The sequence below is a fragment of the Platalea leucorodia genome (genome assembly GCF_965183815.1).
Source record: "Platalea leucorodia genome assembly, chromosome: 11".
NCBI lineage: Eukaryota > Metazoa > Chordata > Aves > Pelecaniformes > Threskiornithidae > Platalea > Platalea leucorodia.
Genome location: NC_138833.1, coordinates 3,866,428 through 3,889,791, shown reverse-complemented (window position 1 = coordinate 3,889,791; position 23,364 = coordinate 3,866,428). Strand labels below are relative to the sequence as shown.

Sequence of the window (23,364 nt, the reverse complement as noted above, 5' to 3'; positions counted from 1 at the left end):
AGGGGCTGCATTTTGCCTGCTGCCTTTTCCCAATGGAAAGCTGATTTATGATTACATCTCCTGACACCACAGGACAGTAATAAGTGAGTATTACTGAAATGGAGACTGTGGTAAATTTTCTTTTAGAGTATCACTCAGAGAATCAACAAAAAAATCCTATCTCTGGACAAGATCCTGCATAGTGAATACTGGGTTTAGCCAGCAAGGCAAAAGTCATCTTAAAACATGGCCAGTCAAGTAGAATTTGCATTTTCTGAGCAGTCACCACAGTGAGAAAGTTAACTTTGATTCACAATGAAAGGCACGGTTATCACTGACTTCTGAGATCTTATTCCCACTTGTAAGTCAGAGCTAGATGACTCCTAAAAATTTTGGCAAATCCAGCTCATTTTTTTCTTCCCTTCTTCCTTTAATTTTCTTTTCCTTTAATTTTAATATTTGTCTCTAAGGTGCGAGAGTCCTCACTCAGCCTCCACTATTGTGTCTCTTGAAGCCTACCTTTCCCATTTCTTTGACTATCTTTTGTTCTCCCCAATCCAGGAGTCAGACTTCTTTACTAAATAAATTATATTAATAAAGCTGTCAAACTGCTTGAACATGAGTAATTCCTACGTTAATAAAACTCAGTAAAAGCATGTCTTTGACTTCACCTTCATATTTTTAAATTCTATTTTGTAACAACAAATAAAGCACTCTAAGCTTTATTTTTCTAAATGATTATTACATTTCCGTGATGGATAAAGGCAATATGTATTTGCCAGAAACATCAGAAAATTAGATGAAGGCAAGACACATGGAATTAACTGAAGTGAAATTCTCCCTTGTGATAGATGGCTTGGAATTTCACTAATCAGAGAACGTTGCTTAAAATCAAAATAATTTTTTATTAGTTAAGAATACATGCTACATAGACAATAGATAAGGAAAGAAAAAAACAACAATGAAAATATTAGCTAATATAAATAAAAATGGATTACTAATCTAAGTGCAAAGATTTTTTTTTCTTCCTTTTTCTGCTCACAATGTTATTCATGCCCCTAAGCAACTCACTTCATCTTTTTTCTCATACACTTTGTCTGTAAAATGGGAATGAACCAACATAATTTATCCCAATGGTATAATATGTGAGTTAGAGTAAGACAAAAAACAACGAAATCCAAACATCTCGTAATTATTTAACTAGGATTTGGTACGTCAGTATGGCACATACCATCTTAGCTTTTGTTCTCTTCAGGAAAAAAAAAAAATGTGAATGACTTAAAATGTACACATTTTTCACTCTTAAGCATTCAACTGAGCCTTTGTCTTCTTCCATTTTATACTGTTTTCAGCTACATAAAAGATGAAGTAGATGCATTTCGAGTTGTTTTCCTTAGACTTAGACTTTAAATATTGGGTAACTCTTCTCATTTACCAGCTTTCACCACAAATTAACATGCACATCAAGACAAGTTCATTATCATTTAGAGGCCTGTTAAAAAGATGAAAAAAGAATTGCACTTTAAAGTGCCCTGGATTATCTAGTGGTTAATAAAATCAGCACTGAGTAAGTTTATAGTTCATAACAATCAGTTTGCCTTTCTTCCTTTCTAATCAAAAAGCTCTGAAAGTAAAATTTGCATTCTAAGTAAATAAATGCTCATTGTTGGAAAGTATCATCATATTTGTTTTCTGAAGGTAAGAATGATGTCTATATACAATAAACAAACACAATTATATAAATAAAGCTATGATATCAATGCATTTTGGTGCTTCTAAATACAGTACTTTGGGGAACTGTAGTTGAAAAATTACTCTTGGCATGTAACAATCCTAATTCAGAGAAAAATGTCTGCATCTTACAGATTTATATAAAAGTTCCATTATTAATACATTTCAAATGTTTGTACGCTACCTAGGAGAATAATATATTACATTCTTCTGGAACAAATAAAACCAAACTTAGCATATGATTGTCCTGCTGACATGAAATTTCATTTAACATTAGCAAAGTGACAGTTATTTTATATGTGGCCCCAACGCAGAAGAACTGTAAAGTGAACAGAGCATTCAAATACATGAGAAGTAGTGGTGGTCCAACCGTCAGTCACAAAATTATCGTAAGCAAGCATTAATAATGTCATAATGAAAACTGTAAAAATTAAAACGGCTGCTTTTTACAGTGAACTGAGATATACCATGGCTCTTAATTAGTAAGGGTTAGGGAAAAAAAAAAGAAAAAAGAAAAAAAAAGCAGCGTTCTAGCTATAGGCCCTGCAGCAGCGGGGTACTTCAAGCTCTGAAGTAGTCTCACTGAGTTCAGTCACAGACATGGCTAATATGCATTGTGGGGAAAAAACCCTTGGGTGGGGAAAGATGCCACCACAAGAGCAATTTGAAATGTATAGAATATGCACGCTGCCTGTTGAGTTCAGCACTGCCCGAGCTTCAGAAGAGCACCTAATAACGCATCACACACTAACTCTGCCTCCAAGAAACTCAGGTACCTCGGTATTTTTTGGTCTCAGTACTATATTAATTTACATCTGCACTGAAGTTCTCTAAAAAACATCTTCAAACAGATTCCTCAGAAATTGCTTTTTTGGGAGGGAAAAAAAAATATTTGTCCACCAATCAGTACATCTTCCACTCCCAACAGCGCTCTCATAAATTAATTTTTATGACGCTTATCAGTATATATGAATTCACACTGTATTTTTAAGTGTACTTGGAAATTGAAACAACAAATTAAAACCCCCTAAACTCTGTAAATGGCGTCAGGCGATCACAGAAATCCTTACCCTGCTAAAGAACAACGTGCTCCCAGATCATAGTGTCTTTTGAAAAGAGACTGAATCTTTGAGGTTGATAAAACACAGTGACAAAATATTGATGTAAAAATACATACACCATTTCATTTACTCATTGTTTTGTGATCTTTTGCTTTATTTATGCCATTTTTCCTTTTCCAGTCTCTAATTTACTTTTCGATCCAAATTGCTTTTACAAGTCTTACCATGATTTATCCTGGAAATCAGTAAAAAAAAAAAAAAATCTCCAAATAATATAAACATCGCGGTCTTTTCATCTGTCAGCAGGATATGTAGAAACTTCATCTGGCTACGAAAACAAAAAAAAAACTCGTCTTCAAATTGGTGACCCCCGATGGGCAACTTTAGCAGACCAACTTGTACAGTCAGAGCATTTTAATGCGTTGGCATTTTCACACACCACCTACTAGCCTGGCACTCTTAGCTGTATCTATCCTACAAAATAAACATAACAATGATCTGGAAGGTGGAATCATCATACCTACTTTATAATATTTTGATATTTTAATTCCTTAATTTTCTATAATATTAATGCATTGTTGGCTGACAAAAAACGGAAAAACACATAGTGCTAATAGAACATTTCTGTTGAGCATTCCTCCTCAATTCTTATTTAATGATCCAATTAAATCACAATCAATAAGGAAAGCTTTTTTCTGAACTCTGCTTGGTTAGGTGTAACCGCTTTCCATGACGCCGGCGCCGCTCCCCTGTCCCACAGCCCAGGCCGAGGTACGGGGCCATTGACACCTGCGGAACCGGCCTCAGCACGCCCCTGCGCCGGCTGCAGACTGGGGGCAAGCCGCTTGCTTGTGCCTCATCCCTCCTCTCTCTGATAATGATTTCTCTGGTTCCCATCTGTTAGAGCACTCTTGCACTTACAGGCAAAGCTTGCTTTATTGTTACAATTGTATATTTAACATAGGGTTATTCTGAAATCTTGCACAGTAGGTATCCCATACAGATACAGACTTGACTATCACTGCATTTCAGAGCGAGTCCCAGTTACACCATCGATTTTTCCTTCAGTCTGTCTGTGGTTTTGAAACAATAAACAACAACTATATGGCAACACAAATTTAAGAGGCTTTTTCTCTCAAGAGCTGAGATAGTGTTTATATCTGTAGCCTAAATACTTCTTAAAGGACACCACTGAACTCAGGAATTACTAAAAGGCTCTGTACCAGGACAAACTTTCTTAAAGGTTTTAGGAAAGGCATTTTGCACTATTTTTTTTCCAAATTAACAAAAAAAGCCAAATGACAATTTAAGAGAGCTGGCAACAAGATCATCTGAAAAAGCTCATTAGCTCTTGTTAAATTAGAAACTCACAAGCCGAAGACGAAAGGAAGGAATGCTAAATGCCGTTCAGTCACATCGCCTTCGGGTAAACAAAGCCAACCACATACATTTCAGCCATCCTTAAGCATCAGTTGTGCCATACGCACTAAGCAACAAGAGCAGAGAAAGAATTACAAGTATGAACACCCGTTATATTTGCCACCACCACTCAGAACCTCTTCTGGGCTTGGTCCATGGAAACCCCTGGGAACACGCTCTCCCCTTCCGTCCTTCTCCTGACACTGTCAGATAGCGCTGCCCAGGTTGTAGACTACACGATCTGTTTTCCTGGCTTCCACTTCCCAGAATGGAAACATACTGCAGATAACGGAAGAGGGGGATCCAACAGGAGTGTGAAGGTAAGCAGGGTTACAGCAGCATTTGCCTATGCTGCTGAAAGTACGTATGTCGCTGGTGAGCTTCAGGGTACTGCCTCCATCTACGTGCTACTGGCTTCCCACAGACCTATTTTAATGCTGTCCATAGTAATTCTACTATGTAGGCAAGAAGCAAAACCCGATCTTGTATCATCACCACCAGCCGATGCTCCCAAGCTGTACAGAGCAACGCCCATTGATACCATCTTACACATGCTTTTCCTTTCACCTCCGTCCAGGTTATTTTGCAAAGCCTTATTTCCAGTTCTCTCCATGGTTGGGATGGCCGTTTTATTGATAAGACTTTCCAGATAAGAGCTAGTTTCAAATATTCTGCTAATGCTTTCTCTTCTTGCTGCTTCTGTCCAGAGTTAGCACCCTAAAGCCCATACCGATACCTTTCTTTCTTTTTCCCTCTTTCAGCATTGCTCCTGACTAGCCTTATTCATCTTCTGTTCATCTTGGTAACACTTCCGTATCAATCCTCATATCTCAAAATTTACCTTGCCTTTCCAACATGAAAGATACTGCCACTTCATTTAGCTTCACTAGAAAAAATTTTTTCTGATATTTTAAAAGCCTTTATTTACCAGTATCATTCTGCATAGGTTAGGAGTCCTTCAGAAAGGACAACCAACGTGAGAAAATCATGTAATTGTTTGGTGAATGCAGAGAAAAAAAACACACAAATGCATTCAAAATATTTTGCCAAGAATCTAAAGGTTCTTGCAAAGAATTCCTTGAGAGAAAAAAGAACTAGAAAATTTGACAGACACACTCTGCCACCTGCATATCCAAAAATATCTACAGATTTCAGCATAAATATAAAACTTCAAGCATAACAGTCTCCTTGACAGTAAGACAAGAAGCCACTTTCCACAAGTGCCCTCTCTCCCCTCATCTGCATTTCAGGTTACGCCGTATGTTAATTTACAACCTCGAGTCATCAGAAATTTAAGATAGTCTGTACAAAGATGTTTTTAAGCGCAACAGGAGGAAGCTAAATGATAAGGATACACAGCCTGCCCTCCTACACAACAGGGTCTACGTATTACTTTAGCTGCTCAAACTGCTAACAGGTTTCCTTTGGGTTGTTTGGGGGGGAGGTTTGTGGCTGCCAAAGATCATATGCAGAATTAAACCACAATACTGTCTTCTTGGGGCTGCTGACAACCGAAAAATATCTTTTAATAAAAAGGCTGTAGGAAGGTAAAGTTTGTGCAGAGATTTAGCTCAACTTCACCCTCTGTCTTGAAAGCTGAAGTGATAAAGGCCTTTTACATATGACACCTCTGCAAGGGAGAATTTCTCTTACGTGAGCAAACAATAAATGAAGTACTTATTTTAACATCTCATTAGATGCGAATGAGATTAATGTAAACTGAGCAATTTGGCATTTTTTCAGGCATATTGTATAAGCATAGCTCTAAGTAAATTATACTGCTGGACTTAATGTAGGCTTTGAACATATTAGGAGCAATACTTATTTTAAAAAAGCATACTCGATATTCACTGATGCTACCAGTAACTACGAGTCTGTTTCCTTGCTAAACAGTCATATGACCTCCGGAAACACAGATTTTAATTCCTATTTTGAAAAACAGTACCGTAAACATGTCCAGGAGCTTAATTTAGTCAATCGTTTTGTGGAAATGTACTGTGCGTTTTGGTAACAGCATGTTTTGATATGCTACTATATCTTCTCTCTTGCAGAACGTTATTCAAATCACGTGAAGAGGATCTAAGGTAAATCTCTATAAATTTGAGCCATTTGTTTCATGTTTGCACAATCCTGGTGTGAATGCAAGTATAGAAGTCTTTCCCGTGCCTGACAAATATACTAACTACCCTAATTTCTCTGTTATCTGGAAGATATAAAGAGGGAGAAAAGGGTATCAGTTTCACCCTCTCCAACTATAGCTTCAACAATGAGGATACAAAAATAATGATGCTGGGTAATTAAAATGTTCTTAAAATAGCATTCAAAACCACTATACGTTAGGAAAATCATCATTTTCAGGAAAACAAATTTGAATCTAAATTAAATTCCTATTCTCCCCATCTACTACTACGCAACTGAGCAAATTGATACTTTAGAGTCAATAACTGAATCAGTACTATTAAACAATCTTTGTACATCTTACAACACAATATTACAACTGTGAAAATCACCTCTTAATTTTGGGTTTCTTTAATCTGCCAAGTCATTCTATTTATTCTAAGTTGTTCCTATACACAGATACCCCATCTTGTTCTACAGATAATCACCATGTTTTGGAATGGCAAAGTTTCTGTTTTATAAATATCCCATCTGTATGGTAAGAAGATAGGTTGCCACACTTCTGAAATTTTCTTTGGTATACGCTTTCTTAAACTGGATATTAAGATCCTCAGCAGGAAAAGAGATACTGGAGAAAAACTGGATAAATCCTATCCCATTATGTTTTTGCAAGCTGTAAAAATAATGAGGAAACACACAGAGCGACAGAAAATTCACTCTAAAACAGTACTTCAGAGGCATTTTATTAACAAGGACTGCTCTGCCTGGAGTAGTGATGTCCACAAAAAACCTGCCACCCAGAAACCCCCCTGTGTGGTATAGATACACTTGGATCAAGGTATAACATTGTTATGCTGTCAAAAAAAAATGAAGGAAGAAGATGAATTTAAGAGACTGAATTTAAGATGGAGGAGTCTGTCATGCAATAACAGCTTATAAGAGTTAGAAAGCCGACATATAAACATAAAAAGCAAAGCTGACATATTTGATAACCACAAAGCCTGCTTATTCCAAATTTACTCTCAATTACAGTCATTCTGGATTACACAAAATGAAAAAACCAAGTTCAGGGAAGTGCAGCGTTACAACGCTCGTCTCAGTTTCTGTGCTGTCAGCCTCTCTACGTGTGACGGAGTTTCCCCAGCCTCCCACCCGGGCAAACACTTGGGGGAAGAGAAGGCAGCTTCACAGCTTCCAACCCTGCAACACACATCCCACCCCTGCACTGATACTCGGGGTGACGCAAGAACGCGGCAAATATGCCACGGCAGCTTTGCGTGATTTGAAGCTGAATGTCATCGTGGAAGTCAGGTGTTTTCTTTAAGGGTCAATTCTAAAACTCAGGCTAAGCCTTACCTGTGCAATACCGTCTCTCAAAGGCAAACAGCTGTGGGTAGTGGACTTTTCGAAAAGACCTTAACATATTAAGCCAGCGCCTCATCTCTGTTGCTTTGCTGCAATTACCCCAGACTAGCCAATGCACAGTAACAAAAGCTTCATTACAGTTTGTTAATAGTAAAAACAAGCACAAAGGTTCATTTTACTTAAGAAATGGTAGAGAAACGGGCAAACACAGATGAGAGATTGTTGCACTGAGTCAACAAGAGAGAATCACATAACTGAAGTACTGAAGACATCTAAAACCACAATCTGTTGTGTACACAGTGATTTCAGAGAGCAAATAACATTTCATTTTTCTGTGCTGCGTTCTGGCTGAATCATCCACATTCGAACAATCCTAAATACAAGTACAGGATTTTAGTCCTCTATCAATACTAGATAATATATATTTCCAAGTCCCCCAAATTTAATGTTCTTTCTTCTAATTAGACTGCTGCTAGATCTGTAGGCAGTCCTATAAACCACTTTAACCTTATTTTAATTTTTCATTATGAAAATTATAACTGTTCATTAACTTTGGAAGACACAGCATTACAGCTGTGATATATCATTCTCATATTATTAACAATCTACTTTATAAATTCAGTGCTTGAAGCAGATATTGGTAATAATGTCTTACGAGTTTTATTTTTGTGTTTGTAAGAATTTAGAAAAAAACGTAATGGGGCACACACGCTTAGTTGCCTACTCGTACACAAAATTTTATTCACTGTCATGATTTTAAAATTAGTGCCAAAATATAATTGCACCAAATTTAGCAGACTCATTAGAAACTAAACCCCAAACCCCCAAAACAAGAAACTATCTGACTATTACTACCCTCCTCATCTCTCCAACTCTTTGGTAGGATTACCTAAGCAAGAATGATGTCCAGATTATCACTTTTTGTCTAGTGAACTTTTAGCATATTGTGAATAATTTTCATTGAAGGCAATAGCTTCCCCCAGAGATTAAGCGCCATTTTAGCTTTGCTTCAATACTGTTTAAATGCCTATCTCAGGGATAGAAAAAACTCCAAGAGACAACCAGATATTGCTATGAAATCAAAGGGAATATTGCTTACAAAAATTTTTTTTGGTCCAGTAACTACATAATTTGAAATATTAATATTATATTTATAATATTTAATGTGTCAGCTTAAACTACCATCTTTAAAACACAGTGTTCTACTGAAAGTACTTAAAAAAAGCTAGAATACTGTGCTAGACCGGGTACCGCAGAACGGGCCATTTGCTTGAGGGAATGAAATTTATGCAACTTGTTCTACATGATGGTCTTTTAAAAAAAAAAAAAAAAAAAAAAAAAAAAACTACTGGACTTAAGATTGCCTCTGGTTTAAGTAGCAAAACCTAAAATATTGATATCCAATACTTACACAAGCTGGAGTGATTAGTGTATTTGAGAAGACAAAGTTGTACTGAACTAAGTCATCCTGCAACTGAGCACTTATTATTTCATATAATTAAAATTTAAACTTCTTTCTAGCCAGCAATCAGCACACAACTTGCTAATTTCTAGGTGAAAACTGATCAAATGCTATTCTACCTTTTTCACATAGAATACTAGAAAAAATACTACTGATGTTGGATATTTGTTTAAATTTTCTTAACATTAGACATTTCTTTACATTTTACAACAGCTGGTGGAACTGCCAAGCCAAAAAATCTCAGCTGTAGAGCTTTGTGTAATCCCATCATACATGAAACTTTCCATGAAGTTTAGGTCACGTATGAATACATTCAAAAGATATGCTAAGAGAAGAAACACAGTGACAGCAGCTATCGAGATTCAGAACTTAAGAGCGGACAATGAGCTGATAAGGAAAGAAGGAAAAGGACAGTGACATGCATGCAGCTAGAAGATGTTTACACTACTAGGAGTGGCAAGGCATACCTGGGCTGATAACCTGGATAACGGGAGCAATGCAAGGAACAGAACAGGATGGACAGTCGTAAGATCTTCCAAGCAAAATTTTTATTAAGCTGAAGAAGCATCTTGCATGGTAACCAGCAGAAGACCAAAGTTTGACTTTCAAAATCACACCGGACAAACTACACCAAAGAGAGATTTCCATACTGATGACCAAATCGTTCTTCTCTTGTAATCTACTGCAAGCAAGTACCTTACTTTGTGAAAGCATTTGATTGTCGTAAGGCAAACCAGCATCATCGAACACGGTGGTAGTCACACAGAGCTCAGAGCACAGAATCATGAGCAAGACAACAGGCACCACTTTTAGTGTTACGTCAACAACATTTTCAAGTGCCAAATTCAGTTTGTAACATCCAGGTTTTGACTAAAGCTTACAAAATAGCCTAGTTCTTAACTACTGAGTTTTCCATAACGCTTCTTTAGGCGGATAATTCCTCTCTCCATTTTCTGGACTTGCTCAAATTCAGCTAAGATGAAATCTCCTACTTTATTTTTCACTGCATGAAGAAGAAACAGAGAACCGTGTTTTTTTGAGTTTTTCCCGTATAAGCTTTCTGCATCCGTTTTAACAAGGTTCTATCACACACACGTGCAAACATCCGAGACCCGTCCTATATCATGTATAAGAAACAGCATTCCTCAGAGAGGCTTTTCTCCAAAGAGTTTTAAAAGATATCTTTTGATTCTGAATTAAACTGGATGCAGGGACTGCCACCAGCGGAGGAGTAGGAATCACAAACAGCTATAACCCAAATATTCTAAGGAAATGTAAGCAAGTAATTACAAATAAAACTGCTTACATTCATGCAACTTGTTTGGCAACAGCAGTATACCATAAGGAAACCTGCTACAATTCATAACAGCATCTTGTAATAAAACAGCTTTATGCATCCCTCTCAAACTGTTTAGTGCTCAAATCTCATCAGATGGCTGAGTAAGCATTACACTTTGGGACAGTAAATCTCTGCTTCCAATATGGTCTACATTCACAGACATGTACTTTTGCATTCACTGTAAGACACTTCCAGCTAAACACTCATAGAAAAAATAGCAATATATAAAAATATCTGCATGCTATTTTGTCTAGTCAGCTACGTAGACTCTGAAAAAAATTAGGAACCTTGAAGGACCAGTAGCTCAACAGGAACTGACTGCTACCAGAAAAAGCTAATTTGAAGTTTGGATTTACCAACATGAAAGTAGTATGAAAGGGCTATCTTTATACATCTCACTGTCTCTTCAACATGTCTTTATCCACGGCACTGAGGCATATATGGCATTGCTATGGTACATTTTGCTTCCTTTAGAGAAAAACTAAAAGATAGGTAAGTGCTTAGACATGAGCAGCAAATCTGAATTCATGACAGAAGATGACACTATACAGGCAGATGCTTCAAGAGCTCTACCTAGATAGACAGATAGATAGATAGAGCTCATAGAAAAGACAACTGGCTTAACTGCAGCATCTAATTGAATCTGCAAAGAAAAAACACTGGGTATTATGGGTGTTCCAATAAAACAGAAAAGGGCATCACCAGACCTAATGGCTAGTAACTGAAGCTGGTTTCCAAAATCCAAAGAGAAGCTGACATCTGCTTCCCACAGATGCTGCCCGCCAGTGGAAATGACGGATTTTCTGCCTATTGATGTTTTCAAGGCTCCAGAATGTGCTTCATTCAAGGACAGATTACTGGGATTAATGTAGAAATAATCTGATGAAAGTTAATGAGCAACTGGATAGGAGGCCAAACAAGAGAACTGGTAGCACTTCTGACCTTAAACTCTGAATCCAGAGACAAATAATATAAAACAAAAAGAACAAATAAAAAATGCTGGGCCCTGCTTACCCAGTTACACTTGCTTCTCATTTTCTTTTCTACTAATTTTGATTCCCATTTATAGGCTTTAAGTGAATTGGTCGTCAGCACTTTGACCCAACTCCAAAACATCCATGCTTCTCTAAGGATGAAAATGAGGTTTGGGTGGTGGTTTTGTTTGTTTGTTTGACAGTTTCCTTATGTTTTTCTTACTAAGTAAACTGTGTGTACTTGGGTCCAGTCACAACATTTGAAAAGCTTCTAAAAATCACCTAATCCGTTTGAGGTATTAAGAGAACAAACAAGGACAAGAAAACAAATAGAAACATAACAATCATCACCACAGACCAACCAGTTGTCCACTCAGTCTAGAATTTAGGCCCCAACAATAATAAGATATTTCAAAAGAACATGGGGAAAAAATAAGGTCTAAAAGACAGTTACAGAATAAACACAATAAACACCTAAAACCTTTTCCCAATGCATTTGAGCTGAAAACTGACTTGTGCATTGGAGCAGTGCATACACTTTGGTGCTTAACCCATCTTCCACACACTTCAAAACTATACAAATGTCTAATCCTTTCCTTATTTTTCTGAAGATGTGGACCTTAAAAACATCTGGTATGGGAGAGTTCAACAATGTGTAATCCAAAAGAAATGTCTTTTGTCAGTTTGAAATTTAGGGATTTCCGTTTTATTTCAATATTTTTTTCTTCCTCTGTTTAGAGAAAGGAAGAGGAGAAGCAAATGGCTTAATTTCTCTTCACCAGAAAACAAACTTTAGAGGGGTTCCCAGGTCCACAGCAGAAACAAAACAATACTCACTAATGCAAATTCTGGACTACATGACTTCTAAAGGCTAATTTTCTGGTACATGCCTAGGATGCAGGGACAAAGATGCCCAGTTCAACCCCAGATCAAGCATAAAAGCTTTTTCAATCTGAGATTTTCATGGTAATAGTTGTATTAGAAAAGCATCTGACTCTCTTCCTTTCATCAGTTTGAGAACACTCACAAGTAATCAGCCTCCTTTCCAAACTCTTCTTGCTGGAAAATACACCCTAAAAATACCTATGTTAAACTGCAGATCCTTCTGAAGACAAGAACCCAGAGAAGGTGGAATATTTGCAGAATTTGCACAACTTAGCCATTTTTGTTAGTAGGACTAATCAAGAAATAAGTATTTTCATTTAGAGTTATCTTATTTTAAAAATAAAAATATTATTTCACCTCCTTGTAGCACATTATTTCCCTTAATGATGGATTTTAATATAAGAAACAGCATCCACATGGATGTGCCTAAATATTACAAACTTCTTAGAAGAGCGTGTGCACGTGTGTGTAAGAGAAAATGGAGAAGGATTTATAGGATCAAAAATTATTATTTTCAGTATCCAAAGTCTTAGACTTCTATTACATAGCTGAGCAAAGGGATGATGAGGAAAAAAGTATACAAATAGGTTTTCTTCAACATACAGTTAGGCCCTAGCATTATAAGGCAAGCAAACACTACTCCTCTACTTTGAAGCACAAGATCCTTTTGTGTGATAGAAATTTGCAATTATGAAGTATAGGAAATACAACTCCTGTTAGTTTTGAAGTGCTTTTGAAAACATATTTGCATTAAAATCGTTACTAAGCCTATTCTAGAGTAGACCTATGTTTTTTTAAAAAAAATATTTTATTCACAGTGTGCACAAACTACATGAGTTGACAATGTCTACGTTTTAGACGTTATCCTTTTATATCTAATTTACACAACGTTCATGTAACTTTGTAAATGGTTAAAAAAATAGAACCTAGTTTAACTTAATCATCAACTAATGAGGAGTCCAGTACAGCAGCAGTAAAGAAAGCAGAAGCTCTTTCTGAAAGCTAAATAACTGTTTAGAAAAAAAGAAGCATAAATCTATACATACCTATATATTTGCATCGGAAATCCCTGCATTCTGATTCTCTAATTTAAACTGTAAACAAATGCTGATTTTTAATAATGATCACTAGAGAAAAACTGCCAAGAATAAAATATTATTCCCTGAGAGAAACTGTGTGTGTACACAGAATTCACATATTATGTCTAGCTGTTTGTTGTTTATTCTACAAATACATATTAATATTAGAATAGTACCGCGTTTTTCAGCACTAGTCGTATTAATTATTACTGGAGTCCTCTGTCGCCATCATAGCTTCTCTATACAAAGTTTCAGAAGACAGTATTTTATTAAACTCCAACTTCATCTTTATTGTGTTCACCTAGAACAAGATTCCCGGTAATACTTTAATTGATTTCATTGTGTATTTAGCTTGCTAGTTGATTACATTCTTTCTGCAGCGATGACAGTTGAAATACCTCAACATGCTGTATTGCAACGGCCGCCCCTGACTTGCCGGGCTGGAATACATCTCCTGTCATTCAGAGGAGGCCTCCTAAGGGCCAAGATGCTGACCTAACAGCTGGCTCCACCAGCAAGAGTTACACCTTCATGCCACAAGTCCCTGTTAGACGGTCTGACTTCCCAACGGTTAGTTCCAGCAGGTCTGAGCAAGCAACCACACCAAGCAAGTTAAGTCATAACGTATGAAGATGGGAAATGGTGAAACGGCAAGAAAGGCGGATGGAAGGGGAATGAAAGGAAGTGGAAAGTAAGAGATCATCAGAAAAACTGATTTAAACTACCATTTACAAATCAGGGAGCTTGCTGCTCAAAAGGAAAAAACAAAACAAAACAAAACCAGACCACCACAAAAGAGCAAGAGGAAAGGATTTATGCATATGTACTTGGAAGTACCCTGAAGACTGAGAGTCTGTTCCATGATGTTGCCCTGAAAAACCACTTCTAAAGAGATTTCCTTCTGATTTTATGTTATTGTGACTCAGATCTAATATACACAAAATGTTAGTTTAATTCTTATTTATCAGCAGATCTTAATATTACAGCTCAAAAGGCCATGTGCCTGATGCTACAGTGTAAATGAGAGGAGGTATGTTAGATTTTGGGTTAGACTTTCTTACATCTTCCTTTCCTAAGAGCATATTGGGGGAAGGGTGCTATAAAGGTTTGTACTTTTATTTATTTGCTACTCTAGCAATGCTGCTACATAGCTCCATTATTAACAATACCAAAACAGATGAAAGCACAGATGAAAAGTGCTTTCATGTTTTCAAATCACATAACAATAAGAACCATATAATCTTTTATGATTTGGGGAGGGAGAAGGTAGGGGAGGGAGTTTTTATTCAACATCTTTGCTTTATTAAATAAGGTATACATATTAGAATATAAATTTTTATTTCTTACTAATGCCGTGCTTTCTGGAGAAGAGAAACTGAATGCAGTTGTCTCGCCTTAATAAATGTTTTACACTGGGATCGCGTATCTCTTAGGTAACCGTTAAAACCAAAGTAAATCTTGATTCAACAGCAGTGCACGTCACATGTGTGTACTGGTTGTAACAGGGACTTTGCCTCGAGGCCTTGTTCCCCACACGAGCTACCCTACATCTGATCGATTCCATGTTGAGGGCTTCCTCCTTGAGCTTCTGCCACCTGCCTCTACCTCGGACTTTGTTTGCGTAAGTGTAGGATAGACCGAAAGGCAACATATTGCAGAATGCCACTCAAAACCTAACATGACAAAGGGAAACCAGGAATGTGCTCCCACTCTAACCAGAATACAAGAAAAAGTTTCCTTTAATGTCTTTAATCCAAATCTATATAGAGAACATTTAATTTTTCAAAAGGTCACAGGTTCTGGAAAGAAATGTTTAAACTAAAATTAGTAAAGCTCAGTTGGATTTGGAAGGGACACACCAATTTGAGCCTAAAAGTTGAGTACAACTCATGTTTGATGACAAGGTGACCAAAATCTCATCTTGGTGTTACGGAGAGACAAGCAGCGAGACAAAGTCTGGCTAGCCTGAGAACTTGTGACAACAACTATCCCCTCCATGTGGCAGCACATCAGTCGTTGCTCAACACAGAATACCTGACCACAATAACTTTAAATCGGAACAAGCTTAATCACTCTCATGAAGTGTTCTTACTGCAGTGTGGTTCTTCGAATGTGTCCAGTAAATTATTCGGTGATAGATTTATGACATGAAGAAGAAGAAGAGAAAACAATATTCATTTTTCTCAGCAATCAGAGCTGCCCTAGAGTAGGCTGTAAAAAATACAACGTAGAGTCATCAGACTGGTTTGGGTTGCTTTAGGTTTGGGGTTGGGGGGTGTTGACATTTTTCTTTTTTCTTCAAGAAACTTATTCAATATGTATGGAGAAAAGATGCAGTATGAAACACCCGAGAGATGATGAGTAATATGGCATAGTAACATAACTTCACGTGAAAGAAAACTGAGTGCATTACACTTCCCAAATGTGCCCCTCTCTAAGGATTGTCTTGTGATAACTTAATTTTCTATTTGATGTTAATAAAAATACTGGACAATCTTAAGGGACATTATAAGGCATTTGTTATAATCATTCTCACTACTTTTTTCTAACTCCCTTTAACATACCTATAGTGTTAAACAGGATACAAAAAGCACATATTTTTAAGTATAAAGGAATAAAAAAATGGAATTTGCGCTGATATACAGAAAGATATTGGCTGTTGTTCTTTACTGAAATTATTGCGCCATACAAAAAAAGATGCTGTGACATATAGAAAGCAATTCAACTGTGGTAAAAAAATTCAAAATGTTTCAGAAGACTGTTGGGCCCAGTTTAATATGATTGTGTTTTTAAGACTTATTTTTAATAACTTCAATCATATACTCTAGTTGCTCTAACATTTCACATCAGAGATTTACTGCTAAACTAGATCTGACCTGAGAATGAGAAAGCAGTCAATTCAGCATAACTATTGGCTAATAAATTTTGCATCAGCTGAAGCCTGGCATTTGGCTCAGGCAGAAACGCAAAATCCATGAGCTATGAATGCCAAGCGAGGAACTCTGGACTAGTAAGGTTTGCCATCACCCCTTTGAAGCCCGGTTTAAAACTCTTAACAACTCAGTACAGTGTTCTTTTAAGCACAGTTTGGTCACAAAGTATACTTGAAGAAAAGTTGCCATTCAAAGCAACCTCTTTAAAGAAAGATTTTCCAAAATTCTCATTTTTTTGCCTTAAAGGATATCTACCTTCACTATGCTGCGTCAGCAGATGAACTCAGAAAAAAGGTATCTTCTTGGGGGGAAAAAAAAAAAAGTAAAGTTTGATAATTGGTTCTCTTTGGTGGAAAAATACATGGCATATAGAGATATTCAAGTATTACCAGAAGATTGTAAAATATTCCAAATATTCAGAGGTGTCAGAACTATTGTCAGGCTTTTGACATATCCTAGCAGAAAGTAGAAAAGTTTCTATTCATCTTAAAATACAGCATTCAAAAAAGACTCCTCAACTTTAAATAAAACTTGTAATGTTTGAATGCACTCTCAGATCCACTGAAGGACTGTATTTTTCAGACTGATTGACTAATGAATATGCAGTGCAGGTACTGAATTATAAATACATTTCTATCTACATTAGGAAAATCTAAGACAAATTAATAGCTCAAGTATGCATTGGACCTGCCATTTTAGCCAAGAATCTCAACACCCATTTTGAAGATGATCAGAAAATAAGCTTGAAACAAAAATACTAAACCTATTCTGAATTACTTTGCACAAATATTATTACCGATACGTTAAAAACAGACTTTACAAGGGAAATTTTATTATTTAGTGAAATTACAGGTAAACATCTTAGGAAAAGCACAGTAGAAGTAATGCCAGACTAAGGTGCTTCAGGTAATATACAGTCATGTCATCCTTCATGCCTTTATACCAAAACTTCCAAATACCACACCAGAAAGTAGCATCTATGACAAAGAGGAACTTTCTCTGGTAGGCGCATTGGTCAACGATTAGCACAAAAAGCTTATTTCAAAACATGCAAACGATGACAAAGTTTTTAAGTTGTGTTCTCAGAGCTAAACTTCCACCAACATTCAGTTTTCCTATTGAGTGCTTTATTCACACTAGCTGAGAGAGGTATTTATACTACGTAGATCTGCTTTTTCATGAAGAATGGGACAAGTCAGAACAGAAGGACAATAAAATACTAAAGCAAACCAAGATGATCTGTTGAAGACCTCTGAGCTCTGAATGTAGGTTTTGTTATTAGCATTTCACTGTCAAACCGCCATAAACAGAAATGGAAGCACTACAACTTGGTCTTACGCTTAACAGATTTTTAAAACCAAATAACACATGATCAGGCAGCAGCTAAAACAACTGCTTTGAACAGTTCCAGTGCCATGGTTAAACCAGACACTTTTCAATAAGCCAAATGCATATAGCTTTACTAATAGGAAAGACAAAATGCTGAGGAAAATATCTACAATTGCTTAAAAAATATGTCAAGCTTTTTTGTAATAGAAGAATAAAAAATTCTCTAAAGACTATTTATTTTAAGCATGTTTATTTCCCACAGAATTTAATCCCATCAAAACACCCACTCAAATTTAGAATAAATTTACATGTATAAATTCCTAGATGTCTGCAGCTGGAAACCGCATGCATAAGATGTAATGAACAGTATTTCCTACTGTATGAACCACATTTTTATCCATATAGTATTAATGTAGAAAGTGAGAACATGTACCAAGTCTTAATCTAGATCTACTTGCCACATGATCTCAAATATCATGTCAGTAGAGGAACTTCACAATCAGAAAGATACCAAACTTTCAAATACAAAGAATCATCATATAGACTTGTTTGTTTTCTAAAGAAATTTTCTTTCTAAACTTAACAAAAGCAGGAAAATAAGGAGTTACCGCTCATACTATTTAACAAAAAACTTACTTTGGCTCTCTAAAATAAACTTTATTTATCTAGACATAACACCACAGACTAGCAGGGGGGAAATAATAAAAAATAATAATAATAAAAAAATCTTTAAAGTGTTTCAATTGAGCTACAAACAATTTGCACTCCCCTTCATAAAGAGGGCAGATAAGAACACATTAAGAGCAGGAGGAGGATGAACAGTTGTCAAATCAGTAATCAAGAGAAAAAGAACACCCTCATGAAATGCCAAATAACGACCAGGAAACTAAAATGAGGCACTTGAGCTTAAGCATCAATCATCCAGACAGGGAAAAGTAATATTTAGATGACTCCTGTACACAAAGGCTGAACAAACCACAGTGAAAATGGCTCCAGTAGCTTGTATGATCTAGTTGCAGTTTGAGCCATTATCTCTAGGTAAATAGCTGCTTTTGGCTGGGGTAGAGTTAATTTTCCCCACAGTAGCCAGCGTGGGGCTGTGTTCTGGATCTGTGCTGGAAGCAGCGTTGCTGACCCAGGGATGGTTTGGTTCCCGCTGAGCAGCGCTCACCCAGAGGCGAGGCCTTTTCTGCTCCTCACCCCGCCCCAGCAGCGAGCAGGCGGGGGGCACAAGGGGCCGGGAGGGGACGCGGCCGGGACGGCTGCCCCCCCTGCCCCAAGGGACACCCCACACCCCAGGGCGCCGTGCTCGGCAGAGAGAGCTGGGGAGGAGGAGGAAGGGGGGGCGTTGGGAGCGATGGCCTTGGCCTGCCCCAGGGACCGTTACGCGTGCTGGAGCCCTGCTTTCCTGGGGATGGCCGAGCGCCTGCCCGCCCCTGGGAAGGAGGGAATGAATTCCTTGCTTGGCTTTGCTGGCGTGCGCGCCTGCTGCTTTGCCTACGAAACTGCCTTTATCTCAGCCCGCGAGTTTTCTCCCTTTTACCCTTCCGATTCTCTCCCCCATCCCACCGGGGCGGGGTGAGCGAGCGGCTGGGGGGGGCTTAGGTGCCGGCTGGGGTTAAACCAGGACAATAAACAAAGACAGACCCTACAAGAACAGAGATTACCTCAGAAAATAGAACTGGCTGTTTGATAGACCAAGCACAATGCAAACACTTCCAAATGTCTGCACACAAATGTGAGAGAAACAAGGGATTAGACAAGGGTTTAATTAGTGATGCTAATTAATAGATATTTTGATTTAAAGGTGAAGACAGACACTGACTGCTGGCAGAATGCTTTGAACAACTTGTGTGACGTGATATCAAGTATAAAAAATGACCTTTAATTGAATGATCTCCACAGAGAAGTGTGATAACTTAGAATTTCCTGAGTCACAATATTAGAAATGTGTAGTAGAGAACTATCATACGCGATTAACAAGCACATACAGAAAATAGTAGATTTTCAGCAATTAAAGATGTACTAGATAATTTACCTTCCGTTGAGATGGGCACAAAGGACTATACATTTATGCCTGAAAACTGCCTATATCTTGCTTGATATAAACCATCTCTGATTCTTCAAAGGTAACTAAACCAAGTAATTTGTTTTAAAAACCATATCTAATTGTTGACTGAGTGACAATTTAATCAGGCTATTTGGTCAAGTTAACCAGATGCTTAAACACTGTTCCTATGAAGCAATGCTCACTAATGGCCTAAACATGCAGACTCAAGATTTATTGAGACAAGTAAATACCTGAATGAGAGTAAAACTATGTGTGTGTACAGTGCAAAGGCACGACGACCGTTTTTTCAACTAAAAACATTTAGATTGTTAATTTATTGGACTTAACAGGTCTTTAAAGCGAGGAACATTTTATAAAAGAAGAGATTACTTCACCTCGCTTACAAGTTCACACAGGCAGGTTATTTCAAATATTAGTTCTAGAATCTTGATGCTGCGATAACGTATCATAGCCAATTATAAAAGTAATTAGATGGGTTTCCTCCTTCCAGTTTTTATGAGGTGAAGGGTAAGCAGTAAGGGTAAGCAGTGACAAAATGAAGTTAGAGGAAACAGCATTCCCATTTCCACATTTCAATTACAGAGGAGTTAATAACAGGAAAGAAATGCCGAGGCACCTGATTAATAATGAATATACATCAGCCATACGGGGTTTTACTGTAACAGTGTTTTAGTTATCTTTTCAGTACAGGTACTCTGTTAAAAACAGACAAGTTCAGGTGAAAATGCTATTATTATTTCTAAAAAGAACCTAGGAAATGTAATACAAAGTTAGCGTACTGGCCAACCCTGAGATCCGTGACAAATACAACATTTGGTTAAGGGTCACTAGCATTTGTGTTTACCAGATGTTTTCAACAGTGGATCCTGGTCTGCCCCATTTACAAATAGTAAATTCCAACGGTATCAGAAATCTGAGAAGAGAAAGAACTTCCTAATTTAACATAAAACAGTTGACATAACGGTAAAATGACATCCATTCTCCTACAGTTCTTTCACTAAAGCTCCTTTTAACACTGGTATACTTTAACGAGCAACAGAGATTGCCTACTGAGGATTACTGTAAAAGAAATCAGGTCCAACTTTAAACGTACCTTGCCTTGGAAACTCATCCGACTCTCTGTGAACCAGGTCAGAAACTCGATTTCCATAGTGCATCCTGGTGTCATGATCATACGCCTTCAGTGTCTCACTTGAGCTGTAAGACTTCTGAGTTGGTACTCTGCAGTCTTCACTGTCCAGTGAAGAACTTGTATAGCGACACTCCTTTCCGCACCGGCCCCTCGTCAGAGAGCGGTGTCTTCTATCTTTTATATCCATTATTCTGAGTCAGGTAGGCCGTTTTCAGAAAAGCCACTCTTATATTTGGGGTCACTGTCACCTAAAACCAAGAAAGGATAACAAAAGAATGAGCAATGTTGCTACTACGTTTTGTTTTATTCTGCCTTCCCTGACTTATCCTTGAAGAACAATGCGGCACAGATCAAGAAGAAAGAGAAGACCCACATGATGCATCCTTAGAAATTGAAATAATTGACCCGAATGGGTGGGGGGAAGAAAATCAAATGCTGTAAGAGAATTGCATTCTATCTAAATTATCACCTCATTGAAGAGTTTAAAAAATAATGTTAAAACAAAAACATTGTTATCTTTTGATTTTGGAATGAGCACTGATAACACAGAACTGACAGAATAACATTTGTTCCTGTTATGCAACAGTACAAAGAAAAGCAGACTCAAACCAGCTTTAATTACTTCTGTTCCTCCTGCAGGAGGGCCTGCAATTAAGAACGAAGCATGCAGGAGAGTTGCGCAGAGGAGATTGTACCTATTCAGCATGAGTGCATGACAAGGGTGTACATTATCCTTTAACAGTGTGTTCACAAGCAGCAGCAACTGATTTTATTGCCCCTGGATAGCATAATCCAAGGCCCTGTTCTCAACAAAAGGTTGGACCAGGTATCTTCAGAGGTCCTTTCCAGCCTCGACATTTCTGCATTTTTATGATTCTCTGAACACGCTTTGGGAATTGGCTGCTCTTGTGCACCACAGAACACGCCTAGATGCTCTTCTTCACAATCCCTCAAGATGATGAGTTTATCCATCTCCGGCAGTTGGAGCTCTTCAAAATTGTGTAAATATCTTCTTGCTCACTGGACCAGAAAGAGATAGGTTCTTACAGTCTACTTAATTAGGACACCCTTACTGTGGCATATATACTTTAATATATGCACAGTTAGCGTGCATAAACTGCAAAATGAAAGATACTGCAGAAAGCAAGGAATACACTAAGCATGAGCACCCTAACCACTGGGGGACTAATTACTTCGAGTTGGTATTGGTATGGATGTCTTTCTCTCATGGCATCCTATGCCCAGGTCTGTACTAGTCCTGAGAAATCCTCATGACAAAACTTTTTGCTGAAGATGAAATCTTCCCACACAAAAACACCCAGATTTGCTAACAAGCAAAACTTGGAACAAAACTGCTTTTCTATACATGGCTAAGGAGGTGAAGAAATGGTTTTGGCAAATTTAGCTGGGACAGTTGAAGACATTTTCTTTCTCATTGTCCCCTCTCAGTTTAGGTGCCTACTTGAAAGCCCACCCAGCAGAACGGGAGCAGGTCCTGCACACCAGCTACACCCAGTCCCAGACCAGTCTTAAACTACCAAGCACTTCAACAGTACGATTCCTTCTGCCACCTCTGCTCCCAAAGTAACAAACTCCAGTGAAAGACGATAAAAAACCCCGAAGGCAGTCATGTCTTTCGTTGTTGTATTGTTTGCACCCACAGGACACGAGTCGTAACGCTGGCATAAGTATTGGCTAAATCATTGCTTTTTGGCTGGAATAGATTATGTCCCTAAGAGAGAATGAATGTACTTGGCCAGAGGAGCTAGTGAACTTGAGAAAAGGTTTCTTGGCTTCATTTAGACTCTGACATTTAGACTTGTTATGTTTTGTTTTGGTTTTTGTTTGGTTTTTTTGGTTTGGTTTTTTTTTTTTTTTTTCTTTCTTTTTTCTTTCTGTATTTTAAAGAAGAAAGTTAGGTAACCAGGAGAAACAGCTGCTTTAAGCCACCCACAGGTACTCTGCAATCTGTGAGCGACAAAAAGTGTAAACATGCTTACTTTTTCCTCCTTTTTCTCTTATTTTTAACTATGATGGTACACTTCAGAGGGGAAAAAAATGCCAAACACCACACACAAAAAAGCCAAAACAAAATTAAAAGACATTCAGCCCTTAAAACTGGGAGGGTTAGTTTTAGAATTTTAGATTAAAGAGAAAGGAAGACCCATTTCTCACCTCTCTGAACATCCTAGTGGCTAAAGCTGGCTTCTCTATATCTGAATTATTCAGTTCAATACTTTGGTCCTGTAATATTTATTAAACTGCAAAGTACGTTAACTGTAAAGCATGTTAACACTGGTGGCACAAACACTTGCTTGAAGTTTGAGGAGATATATGATCGTTTAGATTAACAATGCCTGGCTCTTTGATCCCAGTTCAATACTATTTCATCAATTCAGATATCAATATATCACAATTATAAAACACAGAAACAGTTGAATACAGTACAGTATTGAGCAAAAACTGCCAATTACTCTCTGGATGTCT

At 37.5% G+C, this 23,364-nt stretch overlaps 1 protein-coding gene across 4 annotated transcripts in view; it reads right to left on the bottom strand.

The window, feature by feature from the left end:
- TENM2 (teneurin transmembrane protein 2) overlaps positions 1-21,064 on the bottom strand; it is a gene marked incomplete at its 5' end in the record, with an annotated part of 535,531 nt that extends 514,467 nt beyond the window's left edge. For all 4 annotated transcript variants that reach the window (XM_082323887.1, XM_082323888.1, XM_082323889.1 and 1 more), the window contains one exon: positions 20,839-21,064. In XM_082323887.1, the coding sequence (XP_082180013.1) occupies positions 20,839-21,064 (226 nt within the window). The remainder of the gene's footprint in view (positions 1-20,838) is intronic.
- Between the last annotated feature and the right edge of the window lie 2,300 nt (positions 21,065-23,364).